The sequence below is a fragment of the Artibeus jamaicensis genome, unplaced genomic scaffold, assembly GCF_021234435.1.
Source record: "Artibeus jamaicensis isolate MK-2021 breed Jamaican fruit bat unplaced genomic scaffold, CSHL_Jam_final scaffold_2172, whole genome shotgun sequence".
In the NCBI taxonomy this organism is placed as follows: domain Eukaryota; kingdom Metazoa; phylum Chordata; class Mammalia; order Chiroptera; family Phyllostomidae; genus Artibeus; species Artibeus jamaicensis.
The window spans coordinates 2,079,421-2,100,627 of record NW_026522031.1 but is presented as its reverse complement, the minus strand read 5'-3'; the positions used below and the strand labels follow the sequence as shown (position 1 = coordinate 2,100,627).

At 37.1% G+C, this 21,207-nt stretch overlaps 1 protein-coding gene across 3 annotated transcripts in view; it reads left to right on the top strand.

Moving 5' to 3' along the window:
* The window catches only part of BRAF (B-Raf proto-oncogene, serine/threonine kinase), a 119,887-nt gene that overhangs the window by 22,631 nt on the left and 76,049 nt on the right, over window positions 1–21,207 (top strand). For all 3 annotated transcript variants that reach the window (XM_037138857.2, XM_037138869.2, XM_037138880.2), the window contains exons 2-3: window positions 7,120–7,221; window positions 17,174–17,437. In XM_037138857.2, coding sequence (XP_036994752.1) covers window positions 7,120–7,221; window positions 17,174–17,437 — 366 coding nt within the window. The remainder of the gene's footprint in view (window positions 1–7,119; window positions 7,222–17,173; window positions 17,438–21,207) is intronic.

The window sequence follows — 21,207 nt, the reverse complement described above, 5'->3', positions numbered from 1 at the left end:
AAGTGTGAGTTATACATACACTTAAGAAACATAAAAACAAGTAAAGTAATTTTTTTTTAGCCCATTTATTCCTGTTCAGGGTCAAGAGTGTCTGGAGCCTCTCCTAGAAGCTCAGAGCACAGTTGGGAATCGACCCTGGACAGGATTGATTGATTCCATCACTGGGTGCACTCACACACATACCCACAGTCACTCAGATTGGGAAAGTTTAGACATGCCAGTTAATCTAACGTGCACATTTTGGGGAAGTGGGAGGAAATCAGACTACCAAGAGAAAATTCACACAGACATGGGGAAGATGTGCAAACTCCACACAGACAGTGGCTACCACCAGGAATTGATTCTTTTTTTTGTCAGTGATGTAAGGAACGATACTGAACCAAATGATGTTATTCTAGGACCTATACGTGATTGGCCTGTCTTCTACAACATGCCCTTCCTTTGGCCATGTGGCAGTGTTTATTACCAGAAGTCAGGTGTCAGAGAACTATTATGGATCGGGAACACCCTGATTTATGTTTATGATTTCCTCTTTATAGATAGCTGTTTTATTTTCTAATTTCTCCTTTCTTTTTTATATTTAGATTAAATTCAAGTCCTTCAGTTTCCCAGCCAAATACTGGCATTGAAAAATATATATCCCAGATATCTTGTGGTCGTGTTATTTCTTTGTTAATCAGCACAAGCAGTAACAGTGTCTTTTAGACTTAAGGGTTTTGTTTTTTTATTTTTCACATTAAAGACTTTTGAGGGGGGAAACTTTTTTCTATTTGGCTGTATCGTAACATGGTTTGAGCAATGGGAAAAAAGAATGTTCTGGCAGAAGGGGCTACCTATTCATAGGCCATTAAAATGTGGATGGTATTTGGTAGACGTACATTTTTGCATTTTCTCCATTGCATCTAGTAATTATTGTATGTAAGCCAAAGTCTCAGGCTGTCTTTCTATGGCTTTCTTGTATCTGTGGATTTCTAGATAATTAGCCTTACATAGTAGTCATTTTTGCTTTTTAGCCACATCCAGTTTTCTTATTCTAATCACATGGAAGACCATATGACTACTTCTGTTCAGTTTTATGAACAGAAATGATCTGTGTCACTTTATGTCCTATGTCTAATTGCCACTGTCAGGCTCTCCAGAGCTCTTGTTTGTTTTCTTTATTCTATCCAGACTATTGATTGGCAGAATGGTGGTTGCTCTGTGAACCTGAGGTCTAAGTGACTGCAGTTAACAGGACTTCCCTGTCTACCTGAAATGGGCATATAGGATGAAAGAGAGAAATAAACCTTTGTTTGTTTGTTTGTTTTAAGCCACAAATTGGGGATTCTTGACAAAGCATAATGTAGCCTGTCCTGGCTGGTACACCTGTGGAAACTGCCCCTTGAAGGAGCTTCTGCCATACACCTTTAAACATTTAATAATAATATCAGTAACTGGTGGTTATGTTTTTGTCTTAAGCAATCTGTGAAATGCTTTATAAGCTCACTAAATACTTGCAGTTGTCCCATGAGAAAAGAACATGAGGTAGGAACTTGCCCTATGGTTTCTCTTTCCTGCCTACTTTAACTTCCTTGGTGATGTTAGTCATTTTCCTGGTTTGCATTGTTATTTTATGTACAACCCCCCCCCCCCAAAACATTTTGGTCCTCATTTCATTTTAGGTTAAGTTCAGCTCAGAGTCTGGTTATTGACTTCATGGATACCATGCTGTTCTAATCTTTACCTGAGGACATGCTTATACTGCTTTTAGAGAGAGGAGAAGGGAAGGAAGGAGAGAGGGAGAGAAACATCGATTGGTTACCTCTTGTACACACTTGGACTAGGGATTGAACTTTGCACTGAGGCATGTGCCTTGACAGGGAATCAAACCTGCAGCCTTTCATTTTATGGGATAATGTTCCAACCAACTGAGCTACGCTGGTCAGGACACTCTTCCCTATTTTTATTTTGCACTCTTTACCTGGCCAAAGCAATTGTGGGACTATGATAAATTCTTACATCCTCATCCTCTTCCTTAACCTTAAATCGGTGCCAGTCACACCTGTCTGGCCCTTGATTATAGCACTTCTTCAGCCTTCTCTAGTGAAACTTTCTTTAAAACCCACAGTCTCAGGACCAATATAGATATTAGTAAGGAATGGTAATAAGAATTACTAATATCTTGGGCTCTCTAGTTCCTTTCAATTAATGGACCTAAGAAAATACATACCAACTGCTCACAAGCAGTTGAATGTACTGCTTTAAATTTATGCCATTAACCTCCATGGGGCTTCAGCAGTGTCTGGCAGCACTGTGGTGCTTCACTCTCCCAGTTAATTTCCACTCAATCTCAAAGCTCTCAGGGCTCCCACTCTCATCTGTGGACCTCACATCAAACTTTAAAATTAGATGCAGCTCATCTTCTCACAACCAAATCTACAAACCTATCTGTGTTGATCTTCATGTTCCCTGTCTTCCTTCGCTTGTTATCGGAGACTCCCTGAGAGTCTAATTCCTCTTCCTGGGACTCAAGTTCCATCTCTTCTTACTGTCTCTAGAGCTTCTTTCCAGCAGTTAGCTTCTCTCTTCCACATCCTCAATTTCTGCCTTTCTCAGGTTTTCCCTTCAGCCTACAAACGTGCTGTTATCTCCTAGCCCTGTTATATATGCAAATTTATGGAAATGTGACCAAATAAATATATGTAAATATATAAATTCCATTCTTCCTAGTGTCTTCTATCCACTATTTTTTTATCTTTAGAGGGGAAGGGAAGGAGAGAAGGAGAGAAATATCAATATATAGTTGCCTTTCGTATGTCCCCTGCTGGGAACTAGCCTGCAACCCAGGCATGTGCCCTGACTGGGAATCGAACCCTGAGCCCTTAGTTCGCAGGCCTGCACTCATTCCACTGAGTTAGGCCAGTCAGGGCTTATCCACTATTTCTTGTTTCTATTCTTATCCAATAAATTTTCTTCACTGAATAGTTTTCCTTGTACTTCAGTGTCTATTTCTTCTCAATTTTTGTGATCTCTATTCTTTACCAGTTCTCTAAATCAGGGGTATCAAACTCATTTTCACCGAGGGCCAGCCACATCAACCTTGTGGTCGCCTTCAAAGGGCCAATTGTAATTTTAGGACTGTATGAAAGTAACTGCTCCTTAACTAGGGGGAAGGAGCTCTATATTCGTCCCTTTGAAGGCAGCCATGAGGCTGATTGGGCCCATGGTGAAAATGACTTTGACACCCCTGTCAATATTTGGACCCTGAATATTGATACATCCTGGGCTTGAGTCTTCTGAACCTACACCCCTCACCCCTGTGGAGATCTGCTTATTAGTGTACTGTGGATGTATCTCCTGCTTCATACCTCCTCATAGCCAGATGCCTCCTTGATCATTTAATCAACCTCTCCTGTTGAGGATATGAGGCTTGATTTCTCCCCTTTGTTATTCCCCACTTCAGTCCACCCTCTTGCTCACACTATAAAACGCAGGTGGCAAACACAAGGCCTGCGGGCTGAATCTGGCCCTCCACCTTGTTTTATCTGGCCTAGCACCTTGTTTCAACCCGGCAGCAGCACCAAGTTTCTTGCCCCTAGTTAAGGAGTAGTTATACTTATATAGTCCTAAAATTACATTTGGCCCTTTGAAGGCAACCATGAGGTTTATGTGGCCAACAGTAAAAATGAGTTTGACACCCCTGGTCTACACATCAGTTGCATGCTCATTTCCCAACTCAAAAATTTTTTCTTTTAAATTATTTTTCTTTTCTGATTCCCATCCCTTAGAGGAGTGGTTCTTTATCCTAACTGCACATGAGTTTTATCTGTGGAGCTTAAAAAAAAAAAGGCTGTGGGTACTAGAGCCCTTAATTTACTGGGTTGGAAAGAATCATTGAACAGGAGTAATTTTTTTCTTATTCTATTCTGAAGACAGCTTAAATCTTAGCTCCAGCATTAATTGAGTACCTGTTAGGACTGAGAACCCAGGATAAGTGATGAAGGGATAAAAAATGAATAAAACATGTTTCTGGTCTCAAAGTAGTTAATAAACCTGAAACAATCAATTTTATATATCAGGTTTTTACTATAAAGCAGTTCTGCCTTGGTTGTCAGTGAATTTACTATAGAGAGAATTTGTCTTAGATGAAGAGATTGTAGGAAAAACAAGTATTTGGGGGGCTCAAGGGTAGGTTAGAAGTTAGTTTTTGAACATGAGAAGTTTGAGATGCCTCTAAGCTTTCTTAGTAGAGATATTAGTGACAGAGCTTGCTTTAAAGTTTGGGCTTTATCAGTCCACATTTGACATAAAGCCACAAGATTGGATAAGATCACCTGGGGTAGCTTGAGGAAAGCAGACATCTGCTACTCTTTGCGAACCTGAGAAGTAGCTAAGGAGTCATAAAGGAAAATACTGCATTATCTGATTGAAGCAAAAATTTGAAAATTTTACAATCACTTCTCAAACTTTAATAGGAATTACTTTGTTAACATTTAGTAGGTTTGAAATGGGGCCCAAGATTCTGCTACTCTAAAAAACTCCCAGGTTATGCAGCATCTGGCCTATGAACCACACATTTGAGTCGCAAGACATTATATGACAGAAGAGGTACAAAGTGAAAAACAAGGAAAGACTGCAGCATTTGTAGGAGAATGATTAATGTCCAGAATATCCAGAATAAATGTATCTATAAATCAACAAGGAAAAAATAGAGGGAAAAAGAATATGGATAGAGAATTTTCCAAAAAATTAAAATGGCAGATAAATATGAAAAATACGTAGCTTTCCAGGAAATACAAATTAAACAACAAGATCACCTTTTCCCCTCAGATTGGCAAATGTTTAGTAGTTCGATGATACCCAGTTTGGTGGGATTCTGAGGAAAAGGGTGGATGTACACCTTGTGAGTAAGATATGACTTGGTACCTTTTTTCTTTTGGAAGACCATTGGCATAGTTATTCAGTTTTTAAATATGCATATCCTTCAGTCCAGAAATCTTTTGCTTTAGTAATAAAAGGGAAACTTGGACCTTTGTCCCAAAAGACAATTCAGAACTATTCATTGAAACATTTTGAAGTTGAGAAAAGTGAAATAATTTAAATGCCCTCTAATAAGGGAATTATTAGATAATCCAGGGGTTCTGAAACTCTTGCTCATTTTTCCCCCTCATACATTTTTAAATTTTCTCAAAATTTTTGTTATAATTTTAAGTAGTTTTAAAGGCCATAATTTCTAGTGTGTATTATATTTATGTTAAATACATTTTTGGCCACATATGTAATTTGCAAAGTAGGTTCTTAAACCATTCAAATAAGTCAACTCATTTTTTATTAAAAATAGGCTTTCTTAATATATCTTAACATAAATATGTAATACATACTTATATTACAACCACTGGACCTCTGAATTGTGAGCTGGCTGGTTGAATAAATGGATGTCTTGAGACCTTGCCAATAATGTATTTCATTGATAAAACAAGGTCTTGCTCTTCATTTTCCTCTGCTTTTCTTTCAAGGTATTTTCCCTCTTGTTAGGTACTTTGGAGTGTATAAGTAAAGTTATTTATGTCCACCTAACCTTATTTTACCAGTGAAGTTTAAAGATCATTGAAATAAGCAGTGTTATAACAATATTATGAAATGAGATAAATGTATCTAAATTTAATATAATCATTTTAAAAATATTTTATTTATTTTTTAGAGAGAAGGGAAAGGGAGGGAGAAAGAGAGGAAGAGAAGCATTGATCCATTGCTTCTCACATGCCCCCAGCCAGGGACCTAGTCTGTAGGACAACGCCCAACCTACTGAGCCACATCAGTCAGGACTGTATTTAATATAATCATTTAAGAGGATGCATACATAATAATCATTTAAAAAGAAATAAAATATATATGTATTGACATGGAAAGTGTTCTGAGACATTTTGTTCAGTGAAAAAAAGCAAATGTTAAAATATTTTTAGATACAGTATTTGTTCTGCATGTATGCAAGTATTTTTTTACATTTGTGACGAAGCCTGTGCAGAAAGTATCTAGCCATGTAGTGTGACACTCCCTAGAGGCATTTTTTGAAGAAGATATGAGATACAAGAAACATTGTAAGCAGGACAGTGATACCTCAGTCCCCTTCAAAGTAGGTACCTTGGGACCTCGCACAGTTTTCACAGTATCATTAGCAACTTAATCATGGTGTTCCTTCTGCTCTGGTAGCAGAAGCTGCAGAACAAATTTCTCCATGACACGTTTCCTGCCAAGATCCTGTGTCAAAATCTCAGACCTGGTAGCTTCTGGAATTCCCAGATCAGCTTCTAGTTCTTGCACTGTCAGTTGTCGATCTTCAGCCCATGCACGTTCAACATTTCCAGGTGTTCTGCTTGTTGTGGGTCTTCTAGAACATGGATCACTTTCAACAGATTCTCAGCCATCTTTGAAGCATTTGCAGCACATTTTTATTTGCTCTGCACTCATTGCATTGTACCCAAAAGCCTTCTAAATCATCCAAGTAGTTTCCAGAGAGGAACATTCAAGCTTAACACAGACTTTGATGCAGATTCATACCTCTACTTTCCCAGTCATTTCAAATGCAATGGCCACACAATACACGTGCTTACTCAACAGTGCCTGCTGCGCCCACTGACTAGTACAGTGAAGTCATCATTGTTCATACATGTACATTCCAGTCCACTCTCCTTAGCCTACCAGATTATGTATCAAGCAAACTGTTCTCATTATATTAACAATAGCTGGGCTTTTTGCAGACAGACCTTATGTGTGTGTTTATGTTTTTTTACTCAAGTAAAAAGATGTGGAAAGATGCATACAAAACTGGAAACAGCACTTACCTTTTTGGCAGGGGAGGCCGGAATGTAGGAAAAGTAAAAAGAGATTCTTGTTTATTCTGAATATTCATGTATTTGAGTTTTTTTATAATTGAGAATATATTGTATTAATAGTTTGGAAAATATTGTAAAATGTTAAATAAAAGGGAAAAACCACTATACTAACTGATCTCTAAGTTTTCTAAGCTCTAAATTTCAAGTATTGCTGGCAGTTACTGTAATGTTTTAATAGAAATGTTGAAGTATTTCTAATTCCTACTCTAAATGATTTTTATTTAAATTGTTTAAAAATTTTTTTTAGGTATGGAATATCAAACAAATGATTAAATTGACACAAGAACATATAGAGGCACTACTGGACAAATTTGGTGGAGAGCATAATCCACCATCAATATACCTGGAGGTAAGCTTTTGAGCATTGTAGTAATTTTGAAAAAAATTAACTTAAAAAAGCACTGTACGTATAACATTGGTTATCTAAGGGGGTGGGATTAGAAATAATGGGAAGAGCCCTGGTCTGTGTGACTCAGTTGGTTGGAGCATTGTCCCATGTACAGAAAGGTCATGGGTTCAATTCCCAGTAAGGGAACATACCTAGGTTGTGGGTTTGATCCCCATTCAGGGCACATGAAGGAAATCAATAAATACAACCTTGGGTGACAATACAAAGAAATAATAATAATGAGAAGAGAGAACTACTGTATTTCGCTGTGTATAATGCTCACCTTTTTGCCCAAATATTAAGGAAAAATAAGGATGTACATTATACATAGGTAGTACTAATTCCATATCTAAATAAATGTTTTTAATATTTATGCTTATGCATTAAAAGTGTAACTAAAAAGCAATAATGATATCCATATGATTCCCTGGAATATGATAATTGGTTTTGTTTCTAAATAGAAATAAATGAGAAATTAAATGAAAAAATTAAAATGATTTTTCTTCAAAAGTTTGGGCCAGAAATGTGGGTGTGCTTTATACACAGGAGTGCATTATAGATGGCAGAATACAGTAGCTTTGTCTTTATTATGCTTCTCAATCTTGTTTCTCTTACTATAATAAATAGAAGAAAGCCTTCTGTAATCGAGGTCAGAAAACTAGTTATTATATTAAAAATGGGGAGAATTTTGTAAAATTATTTTTTTCCAGATCAGATTGCCCCCAAATTGGTTTTTGCTTTCTCGTAGGTAAAATTTTAATCTTTAACTAGCTCAAAGTTACTTAGGTTAACTATTTAATAGTGCCTTGAAGCTCTTATATAAAGCCTTGACTGTCATTGTCCTTAATCCTATGAGGTAGTAGTCACTGTTCTAATCACAGATAAGCGTTCTTGCCGTTAGTTTCCTTATATAAGTCACCCAGGTTCCACAGCCTATACTGCTTACCACTACACTCCCCTGTCTCTCTCTATAAAAGCTGCTCCACTATAAATACTAGCCATTTATTCAGGGATAGAACATAACCCTAAATATTTGCCTTCGCCTTCAGATGCCAGAGATTTTTAGGCATGAATTGACAAACTCCTAAACTAAATTTCTAATGTTAGTAATCTAATTACTTTTTAAAGGGCAAGGTAAATATTGAGTATTTCCTGAGAAAGTAATTTTGTATTTCTAATACATATTTGGAAGTTTGGAAATAACTGCTAATATGCTATTCTCTTATGGCTTATTCCAGAGCACATTGCAAGTTAATGTCAGCGCCAGGACTGGAGTTCATACCTCTGAATACTTTACTTTCTAATATTCCATGCTTTCTGTTTTACTTGTATGTCTGAGGACAAGCAAAGGAATCATAAGGAAGAAAATAGTCCTGGGGAAAAATAGTAATTCTTTGTTAATCAGAATTAAATAACTTAACCAGCAGTTTTTTTCTGCCAAGCATTTCTCTGTCTAGGAGACATTTAATACATTTGCCTTAGTAATCATTTCTCACTGTAGCAGGGATTCACTGCCTCCTTCCACACACATATCCTTCAGGCTTTTCATTATTCGAGTTACATCTTAGTTGGGCAGCATAAAGCAGACTATAACTCATAGGTTATATCATTAGCGTGTAGATTCTTATTTTTGGGACTAACACTATACAATTTCTTTATAGAAGGCAGTATAATACAGTGATTAACATGAATCATGGAGTCACAGACCCTATGTGTTAATCCTACCCGTACCTTAGTCTGCATACAAGTTACTTAACCTCTCCATATTTCACCTCATTGGTAAAATGGGAATAATATCACACATGTGGTAATTTAGGGATGAATTGAATTTATAAATATGAAATAGCATAGTTCCGGACACATTAAGTGCGCCAAAAATTCAACAGATACATGTTGAGTGCCTGCTCACATTTATACTTTCCTAGGCTCTGAGGATATAGCAGGTTTTTTTAATCCTCATCCAAGGATCTGTTTACTGATTTGAGAGTGAGAGAAAGGAAAAGAAACATTAATGTTAGAGAAAAACATTGGTCACAATCCCATCTGCACCCCGACTGGGGATTGAACTTACAACCTAGGTAGGTGCCCTGCTGCAAATGCACCCCGCAGCTTTTTGGTGTTCAGGACAACGTTCCAACTGAACCCCCCATCCAGGGTGGGATATGACAATTTTTTTTAATAAAACAACAAAAATCTCTATCTTTAAGCAGTTTGTATTTTAATCAAGGGATGGGAGTGCAAATAATAAACATATAAATGAGTTAAGACACTGAACTTCCCATCTTTTGATACATTATGGAGAGAGGAGCCTAGCTGGAGGTGACAGTATTCTTCCCTGCAGAAAGTTGACCCAGGGTAGAGTCCCGTGAGTACTGGTGTTTGAAGTCCCTTCAGTAAAAAGCCAGGTCTGCTGATTACCCACTAAGACTCACTGTTGTCCTTTCTGTTTCTATGAATTTGACTAGACTATGAACCTCATATAACGAGGAATTATAGAATATTTGTTGTCTTGTGATTGGCTTATTTGACTTACCATAATGTCTTCAGTGTTCATCCATACTGTATCGTGTGTAAAGTTTTCTTCCTATTTAACATTGAATAATATTCCATTGTATGTTTACAGAGTGGGGCAAAAGTAGCTTGACGGTTGTTCACTTGGAAAAGTCATATAACAATAAATAATATAAGAATAAATTCTTTTTTATACTCAGAACTGTGAACCTACTTTGCCCCACATTTTGTTTATCTGTTCATCTCTCAATGGATAACCATCAGTTATTGGTTGCTTCTATCTTTTGATTATTGTGAATAAAGCTGCTATGAACACAAGTATACAAATACTTGTTTGAGTGTCTGATTTTTTATTTCTTTGGGTTAATACCACAAGTGAGATTGACTGAATCATGTGATAATTATATATTTAATCTTCTAAGAAATTGTCATACTGTTTTCAATAGCAGCTGCATTTTACATTCCTACTAACAATACACAAGAGTTCCACTGACTCCATATACTTGCCAAAATGTATTTTCTGTTTTTTTAATTTGATTTGCATTTCCCTGATGACTAATATCTTCCTGTGTACTTATTGGCCATTTGTATTTCTTCTGTGGAGAGACATCTATTCAGGTCTTTTGCCCATTTTTTAATTGGGTTGTTTTTTATTGTTGAGTTGTAGGAGTTTTTTATATATTCCAAATATGTATCTTGAATGTCAATTCTAATCAGACAGATAATTTGCAAATATTTTATTCTGTGGGTTCCCCCTTCACTCTGTTGATAGTGTCCTTTGATTCGTGATAAAAGTTTTTTATTTTGATTAACTTGTTTTTCCTCTTGTTGCTTGTGCCTTTGGTATCATATCCAATAAATCATTGCCAAACTCAGTTTGCCTTTCCTTACGTTTTAAGGAAAGCCTTAAAGCCTTTAAGGCTTTAGGCTTGTCATATAAGCCTGTCATAAAGCCTTTCCTTACATTTTCTTCTAAGAATTTTGTGGTTTTAGTTTGTATGTTCAGGTCTTTGATCCATTGCGAGTTAATTTTTGTGTAGGCTATAAAGTAAAGGTCCAGCTTTTGCATGTGCATATCCAGTTTTCCCACTGCCATTTGCTGAAAAAACCTTTCTCACTGAATGGAAATGTTTTTTTACTATATTTTATTGATTATGCCATTACAGTTCTATTTCCCCCCTCTTCATTTCCCTCCACCCTGCACATCCCCTCCTCCACCATTCCCCCCTTTAGTTTATGAACACGTGTCTCAAGTTCTTTAGATTCTGTATTTCCCCTATTATTCTTGCCCTCCCACCTATCTATTTTCTGCCTACCATCTGTGCTACTTATTTTCTGTACATTCTCCCCCCTTCTCCTTCTCCCACTCCCCTGTTGCTAACCCTCCATGTGATCTTTATTTCTATGATTCTGCTCCTGATCTAGCTGTCCTCTTAGTTTGCTTTTGTTTTAGGTGTGGTTGTTATTAACTGAGTTTGCTGTCCTTTCACTGTTCATCTTTTTTATCTTCTTTTTCTTAGATAAGTCCCTTTAACATTTCATATAATAAGGGCTTGGTGTTAATGAACTCCTTGAATTTGATCTTATCTGAGAAGCACTTTATCTGTCCTTCCATTCTAAATGCAAGCTTTGCTGGATAGAGCAATCTTGGTTGTAGGTCTTTGGATTTCATGACTGGGAATACTTCTTTCCAGCCCCTTCTTGCCTGTAAGGTCTCTTTTGAGAAATCAGCTGACAGTCTGATGGGAACTCCTTTGTAGGTGACAGTCCCCTTATCTCTTGCTGCTTCTAGGATTCTCTCTTTCATTTTAATCTTGGCTAATGTAATGATGATGTGCCTTGGTGTGTTCCTTCTTGGGTCCAACTTCTTTGGGACTCTCTAAGCTTCCTGGATTTCCTGGAAGTCTATTGCCTTTGCCAGATTGGGGAAGTTCTCTTTTATTATTTGTTCAAATAAGTTTTCCACTTGTGGCTGTTCCTCTTCCCCTGCTGGTACCCCTATAATTCGGAGTTGGAGCATTTAAAGTTGTCCTGGAGGTTCCTAAGCCTCTCCTCATTTTTTTTGAATTCTTGTTTCTTCATCCTTTTCTGTTTGGTCTTTTTTTCTTCCTCCTGGTCCGCTCCCTTGATTTGAGTCACAGTTTTCCTTTCCATCACTGTTAGTTTCCTGTGCATTTCCCTTCATTTCAATTAGTTTAGCCTTCATTTGTTCCTCTAATTTGTGACTAAAATCAACCAGTTCTGTGAGCATCCTGATCACCAGTGTTTTGAACTGTGCATCTGAAAGTTTGGCTATTTCTTCATCACTTAGAGTTATGGGCTCTGGGGCTTTGAGTTCTTCTTGAGCCATTTTTGGTCTATTTGTGCCTGTTACGTATGAGGAGGGGAGCCTTAAGTGTTCACCAGGGTGGGGCCACCCAGGTCACTGGTTGGTGATGCTGTATGTGGGGGCAGTGTCAGAGAGGGAGCAATAGTGGTCCCCTCTGCTGCTTCCAGAAAGCTGCTGGGGCCTGCGCAGTCTGTCTCACTGCTGGCTCCTTCAGTGGTTTATCTGCGCTCGAATGTGTGACCTCGGTCAGCCTGCTACTTTGCACCTTCACTAGGTCCACCCTTGCTACCCCACACCTGGGATCTGCTCTTCTCTGCCTGTGAGCCTGGGTTGGGGGATCTTCTTTGCCTGACCTGCTCCGTTGCTGGCTCCAACCCTCTTACCATTCTGGCTGAATGGTTTGTTGTTGTTGGACTTCCGCAGAGTTCAATTTTCTTTGGTTTGGCTGCGTTTTTTTTGTTGCTAAAACTTTGTTGTTTTTAAACTTGGTTGGGCGAGAAGGCATAGTGTTTCCACCTATGCCTCCATCTTGGTGGAAACTGAATGGAAATTTTGATAAATGTCCTCGTCAAAAGTTATTTGACCACATATGTGAGAATTTATTTCTGGGCTCTCTATATTGGTTTATGTGTCTAACTTTATGCCAGTACCACACTGATTTGACAACTGTAGTGAAAACTAAGTTGAAATCGGGAAGTTTAAGACCTTCAACTTTTTTGTATTTGGAATCCCTTGAGATTCTATATGAATTTTAGGATGGATTTTTTTCCATTTTTGCAAACACACTTGGATATTTGATAGGGATTGCATCAAATCTATAGATTGCTTTGGGTAGTATTGACATCTTAAGAGTTCTTAACTCATAAATATGAATGGACATCTAAGAATAACGAAATATTTGAAGAAAGCTTTTAACAGGAAAGATAACAGCAGAAGTGGTCAAAAGGTACTCAAACAGTTCAGAGAGCAGAAGAAAACTATTAATTAACATCAGAGATAGGTGAAGATATAGTGATCTGTTCTTGTTTTATGTCTGTACTAAAGTAGTAAAAATAATAGAAAATCAGTTGACCCGAATGTAAGCCTTTATTTCTGGACTCTTAACTCTGTTGTTTTGTTCTATATATGTGTCCTTATTCTAGTACCATGTGTTTTAATTACTGTAGCTTTGTAGTACCTTTTGAAATCAGGAAATCTGAATCCTCCAACTTTGTCCTTGTTCAAGATTGCTTTGGTTATTCTGAGCCTTTGCCCTTCCATGTGAATTTTAACATCAGTTTGTCCATTTTTTTAAAAAGCCATCTGAGATTTTGATAAGGATTGCATTAGTCTATAGATCAGTTGGAGGAGTCATCTTAATCATATTGGGTATTTTTTAGTTTGAAAATGAATAACATTTTCATGCCCCCAGTTTAGTAGAATCACATCAAGAATTCAAAGAAGTAATACAGTAATAACCATAACAAAAATTAGTAGTACTGCCTATTACTAATAAAAATATTCATTGGGTTTTTGCTATATGATAGGCTCTAATAATTTTTTATTTATATTATCTCCTTTAATTCTCAAAATTACTACACAAATGAGGAAAAACTAGCCACATAAAGAAGACTGGTAAAACTCATAAGGAGCTGTACAGAAAGTAACTTTTATATTTTTACCAAGGAGAGGTTCCAGTTAGACTTTGAAAAATAAGTAGGATTTTGAGAAAGAATGCGGTTTTAGAAAAGCTGTCTCATGAAGAAGTATCTGGTATCTATCTGCAAGCTCTTGAACAAAGGGAGTTTTGTTGGTGGCAGTGGTTGAGGTGTGCCGTAGTGTGGGAGGACTTGGCTTACATTTGTAGGGTGAGAAAACAGAAATGAGAGTAAATGGGGGATAGATGTGCCAGGTCAACACCAATGCTGTCACTAAATTGAGAATAGAAAAAGGATGGGGGAAAATGTGGAGAATGGCTTAGAGTAGACGAGGAAGCTTTTATTTGATGGCTTTGATCCTCAGTAAATTTGAAGGTACTGTTTTCTGAGTGAATTAAAGGTTTGGAATGGGGATGAAGTTAGGAGCTGGAGAAGCATGGAAAAGGTTGGAATAAGTGTTGTGAAGAATTTAATATGATATTAAGAAATAACATTTTCAGGCAGTAGTATGAAGGACTAAGTTCCATAAATTGACTGTGGATCTAACTGGCCCAGCTTTATCATATTCTCCAGCAATATATTGTGTGTATATATATAAACTTGAGAGAAAAAATGGAATAATTGAGTTATAAGATTACCCAAGATTGGTACTTAACAGGCAAGTTGGTGAAAGAATGAGAATTAGCCAGAGAATCTAAGGTGTTACCAGTGGCATTATTAAAATAGAGAGCCACTATTCTTTAGGGAAAATAAGATAACAAAGACCCAAATCTGAGAAACTTGAAGGGATTAATGTTGACCGTGAACACGTTACTGGGGTAGTGAGATGACAGTGAGATGGAAACTTACGAAGATGGGGTGTGTGTGTGTGTGTGTGTGTGTGTGTGTGCGCGCGTGTGTGTGCGTAGTGCTGTGGGAGGTTCCAGATGGAGATCTCAGTATCATGTGGGACTCATTTGTAAAGAGCTGTCTAGTATAGCTCTGGATGTCGAAGATAGTGTGAAAATAAGTGCCTTCAGAGATGCAAGGTATAAAGAACTTTAAGGTAAGAGTATTAAAAGAGTAACCAACATCCACACTGAATGCAGCCAGGATAATAGGGTGACATGAGCCAAGCCAGGTACAAAACAAGGTAGACACGTGCTTTGGTAGATTAAGCTGTGACAGTGGAGAGAGATAGAATAAGTAAATGTTTTATGCTTAAGAAAAAGGAAGAGGTACTGATAAATGCTGAGAAATAATTGTTTGTAAGCCACCATGAAGGGAACAGTGTATTTTCAAAAATTAAGGATAACATTTTGATAAATAACACTCAGAAATTTTTTTATTATTTACATGTATTACTTTTCCTAAGGCTAACTTTGTGTGGTGAATGTGCTGCTCAGTAAATAATATTTGATCTATGGAAGGAGGAACTTTTGTCTATCAGACTGCATGTGTACAATCTTCAAAGGGTAGGAATTTCATTGGTTGTTGTTTTTCTAGACTGAGCCCCAAACTCTGCCAAGCACATGTAAGCATGCACACATTCCCTCCCTCCCTCCCTCTCTCTCTCCCTCTCTCCCTCCCTCCCTCTCTCTCCCTTCACCTCTACTTATTTATTTATTGAAGGCTCAATAAATGGATCATATTAAAAGAGCCACCCTTAAATGATTAGCACTTGGAACTAAAAGTTATATAGAATACAGCGCAGAACATTTTGGTTCTTAGGCCTTGGGATGCTAATAAAACATTTCATAGTCAGGGTAGGGCAGCTTGTAGGTTGTAAAGAAGGCTCTTTACCTCAGTAGCTCATTTTAGTGTTTTCTTCTCTCCCCACCCCTAAATTATATGGTAAGATCCAATACACCAGGTACAGTCAGTGGCCTTTTTTGAAATGAAATTTTTCCTTCATTCTCTTCTATCTTTGATAATTCTTTCTTGCTTCTAGAATGAAATTCAGGGTTTATAGCATGATATTGTCTACAATGTGGTCCCTTACCCACTTTTTAGTCTTATTGTTCATGCCTGTTTCTAGTCTTCATTTAAATTCTACAAATATGTATTGATTCCTTACTGTGTCCCAGGTATTATATGACATTCAGCTATACTAGTCGATGATTTTTCCCGATGTCTTACAATGTTCTTCTACCTCCTTATTTTGTTACACAGTTTATCCTGTACACAGTACCCTCTTCTCCCTTCTTACTCCATCCATCTAAATGTTTTAAGGCCCCCCTCCTTCCTCATTCTTTTATCAAGAATTTTTTATTTGTCATCTGTAGCATTTATACCAATAAAAATACATTCATCTGCTTCTCTGCAGTCAATTAATGAACTTGAGAGATGAGTACTGCCATTTCTAAATCTTTTATTCTCCTTGTTGCTTTTCATAAATGTAGTACTGCATCTATTTGGGTGCACTACCATGGTGGACCACGGTGTTGATTACCACTGTATTCAAGAACCATGGACATGTATATTTCAGTTCATTCCATCTCCTTCAATATCATTCCATTTTCAGCATTCTTCTTATGCTTAGAATATGATATATGTGGTCATTTGACCTTATAGCCTTAGTCAGAAAAGGACAGTGATCCCAGAATTTCTTGTCTGCATTTTATGAGCCACCTTTCAAATAAAATTTTATTCTCTAAGCAATATTTGATGAGGAAGGAGGTCATCAGAGATCCATAGTGAGAGGAGTAAAGTATTTTAACTGATAGCTATTTCAGAAGGAAGATAACAGTTATACATCTTCTAACCCGCATGTGGCAAACACAAGGTCCATGGGCCAAATCCTGCCCTCTACCTTGTTTTATCTGGCCAGGTGGCAGTGCCAAACTTCTTACCCCTGGTTAAGGACTAGTTACACTTATACAGTCCTAAAATTACATTCGGCCCATTTGAAGGCAACTGTGAGGATGATGTGGCCCCCAGTGAAAATGAGTTTGACACCCCTGTTCTAAGCCCTGTTGAAGAGATTTTGGTGGTAATGGTGAGCTCTGGCAGTGTGAACACGACTCTTGTCTTTGACAAATCTAATACCTCATCTGCTTTACAATTTGTTTGTTCTTGGAGCAGGGGAAGAGGGGTGTAAAATTTCACATGTTTACAACTTTTTTGAGAAAAAAGATTTTAATGAAGAGGGTATTTATCCTTGATATAGTATAGTGTTTTATACTATTTTCATTTATTAATACTCATAGATATTCTAGACATCTCTTTTATATATGTGTATCAGTGTCTCAATGTAATATAGTATAACAAAAGATTTATCAATTTCAAGGTAAAGGTGTTCATTTACAGTACTTTTCAGTGCTTATTTTATAACATAACTTAGAACCCTATTAGCTAAGTTATAAAGAGATTATAAACAAGGACTTAAACTTTGTATTTCCATTTGTTACTGTCAGGGTAAAGTCCAGACTCAGTGTAAGTCTACTTTATTTTGTAGGCCTATGAAGAATACACCAGCAAGCTAGACGCCCTCCAGCAAAGAGAACAACAGTTACTGGAATCCCTGGGGAATGGAACTGATTTTTCTGTTTCTAGCTCTGCATCAACGGACACCGTTACATCTTCTTCCTCCTCTAGCCTTTCAGTGCTACCTTCATCTCTTTCAGTTTTTCAAAGTCCCACAGATGTGTCACGGAGCAACCCTAAGTCACCACAGAAACCTATTGTTAGAGTCTTCCTGCCCAACAAACAGAGGACAGTGGTGAGTTGGCTTTTAATATCATCGTTGCCTTTTCTTTGTATTTTTCAGAAAGACCAGTTGTTGAAAATGAAATATATTATCACTTCATACTCAGTGGTCATGCAAATTGAAACATCCATTTCAAACAAGGGAGGAAAAGACAATTATTTGGTGCCAAAGTGTGTTCCTTAACTGTAATAAATAGTATTATGTCTAGTGTCAGATTTGACACTGAAGTCTAAGTACTAGTTCAAAATCGATCAGATTTTTAAACTAGTACTTGCTTGTTGTCTAACATCTATCATATAAGATTCACTTTTCACCCTTGAGAAATCTCTGTTTGAATTTATTTTTCCTCCTGTTTATATAACTTTAATTGTTGATCATTAGTGTCACCATTAGAACAGAGTACTCTGTAAGTAACATTTAGAGCAAGGAAATTAATTTGGATGGTCTGTAATTCTCAAGTGTAGCAAGTACTGTCATTAGACTTAGTAAATATGGCACCTGCCTATATCACTACTTTTATCATGTATATGGTTGCTTTTGATATTAACAAAAAAACACTTCATTTTCCAATACAACTAAAGTCAAAGTAGTTTTTAATTATTTTTCTGAGATGGCATCAGTAGTAACGCTGGTTCTTCATGGAAAGTTTGTTCATCTGTGTTACAGTAACCCCCAGTGGGGTCAGTTTTTCACCATGTGTAACATAGGGATGGATATGAAGGTCAGCGTATGGGAACAAAGACTAGGCCTTCAGCCAGGGTCACAGACGTAGTTGGCACTCAGATCTTTATATAAAGCTGAGCCTTGAGGAGCTTTACCTTCAGCAAAAGGGTGAACTGGAAGAAAATTTATTCACCAACATGCGTAAGTAGCAATAAAGCTTGTCTGTCTTTGTCAGGGCTCCAGATGAAGGTTAAAGATTACCCTGTGAACTCTTAACTATAGATCTGGTTTCACCATGGTGTGAGGTTTTCAACCCAGGAAATTAACGTAACAACTGCTCCTAGAATGTTAATAGCACTCGGAACAGGGCAAACGCAAATGCAAATCCTCCCTGGCCCATTTAGGTCTCACGGAATTTACAGAGACAGCCCCACTGACAAGCTCAAAATCCAGTTTATAAAATACACAAGGAAACTGCCTAACAGTGAGTTAGAAGATTTAGAAACAGCTGGGCTAAACTTCTGAGAAAGAACAAAATAGAACTTCCAGGCGGTTTTTAAATTTAAAAAAGAAGATAATCTTACCTTTTGCAACAGCCTAGATGGACCTGCAGAATCTTATTCTAAGTGAAATAAGCTAGTCAGAGAAAGACAAGTACCTTATTATTTTACTGTGTGGAGTCTAATGAACAAAACAAACTAAGAAAATTGAGACAGACTCATAGATAACAGAGAACAGACCAACAGCTGTCGGAGTGGAGGAGGATGAGCTTGGTGAAGAGATTAAGCCAAATAAATAAATAAAAAGTTACATACACAGTTAACAGTGTGGTGATTACCGGAGGGGCAGGAGGGAGGGGAGGTAAAAGGGTAAAGAAGCGGTAGATGGTGATGAAAGGAGACTTGACTCGGAGTGGTGAACACACAAAACAATGTGCGGGTGACGTGTCATAGATTTGTACACCTGAAACCTGTATATTTTTATTAACCAATATCACCTCAAAAAATTCGGGAAAATTTTTTTAACAAGAACAAAACAAGTCAGTGGATAACAGTTATCACCCATAAAGTATTGCTAAAAATGATTGCAAGTTGTCAAGTTTCTGTATCTTCCATTTTACAAGAAACACAGGGTGTTAGGCGCAGTGAGGAAACAAGCAAAATCAGAATGTGTACATCTTCTAAGACAAACCACCTCAATGTCATGGAGATTAAAAGGTTGCGTATTATTCTACGCTAAATAAGACTAAAGAGGCATAACAACTAAATAAAGTGTGTGGCCTGATTTGGGACTAAGATGGGAAGAGCTATAAAAGGCATTCTTGAGACTTAGAAAATTTTTAATGTTGACTGAATATTAGATGCTACTATAGAATTAATAATTTTAAGGTGTGATAATAGTTATTATGTAGGAAAATGTCTTTATTAGAAAATACGTGCATAAGTACTTAGGGGTATGTTGTCATTATGCCTGCAACTCCCGCCACCCTCTTTTTTTGAAATATAACTTAAAGCATATGAATCTCAAGTGTCCAGTTCAGTGACTTTTTACAAGTGTAACTGCCATGCAGATCAAGATAGAGAACATGTCTGGTGCGTGAGAGGGTTCTCCTGTGTTCCCCAACCCCAGTTCAGTACCCACCCTCAAGAGTAACCATTGTTCTGACTTCTGTCTCAATTAATTTGGAACTTACTGTCAAAAGGTATGATGGAAAACAAAATATATAGAAAGAAAAACAAATATGAAAAAATAATTTTGCATCAATTAGAGAAATTGAAGGTTATTTGTACTATTCTAATGTTTGTATGTTTGAAATTTTTCATAATACAGTTAGAAAAGTTCAAACAATACAGAATAAAGGAAAACTAGAAAGTTCAAAAGAGACAGTTGTCACTAGGGGAAAAATTAACACATTGGTGCTGATTTGAGGAAGTAGTGATGTAGCACTTTAAATAAAATTTCAATATGTAAAGATAGCTACAGCCTCTGCTGGTGTGGCTCAGTGGACTGAGCACTGGCCTGAAATCTTTATAAAAAGGTCCCTGGCTGGGTGGTTCAGTTGGTTGGAACATTGTCCCATACACCAAAAGGTTGTGGGTTTGATCCCCTATTGGGGCACGTACAGGAGACAACCAGTCCGTATTTCTCTCTCTCACTGCTGTTTCTTACTCTCTCTGTCCCTCTTCTTCTCTCTCTAAAAACAATGAAAAGAGGGCCTCGGGCAAAGATTTAAAAAAAATTTTTTAATTTTAATTCATTGCATTACATAAAAAGACAAAATCCAGCTGAATGGAGAATTAATGAGTTCTGTAAAGCAAAACAAGTTATAAAAAATACAAAGAGTAGTTACGTGGTTTGAAGGAAAGAATGAACAATTTCATTATGTTCCTCAAGAAGAGTTCCAGAAAGTGAGAAGTAAAGTAACAGCAAAATCTAAAGAAATGTTAGAAGACATGAATGTAAAGATTTGGAAACACAGGTCCCAAGTTGGATAAGTAAACTTGAATCCATACGTATAGATGTAACAAAATGAAAGAATATTGTTTCAAAAGCACTTACAGAAAAAAATTATAAAAGAATTTCCATTAGATTAACCCAGATTTCTTCATGGCAGCTGTAGAAGGCAGAAGACAATAGAATAATATACACAGAGTGCTGAGAGATGCCTGAGTCACTCAGCTAAACTGCGAGTTTAGCAAGCTTGGTACACTGAGTGGAGACACTGTAAAGACCTTTCTAATGAGGAGTTTACCTCCCAGGTTCTACTTGAAGGAGGTACCCCAAAAATTTCTTTAAGAAAAAAATGAGCACAGGAAGGAATGAAAAGTAAGAATTAAACCCAAAACTATAAAATTTGTAGAGGAAAACAAAGTATAAAATCTTTGTGACCTGGAATTTGGCAATAATTTTTAAAATATGACACAAAAAGCACAATCCACAATGAACATGCAGTAGTTCCCCTTATTCAAGGGGAATATGTTCCAAGAAACCCAGTGGTTGGTGATGAGTTTAATTTATAAATTATGCTCAGTAAGAGATTAACAGTTATAATCAATAATAAAGTAGAACAGTTACAACGATACACTATAGTAAAAGTTACTTGAATGTGGTCTCTCTCT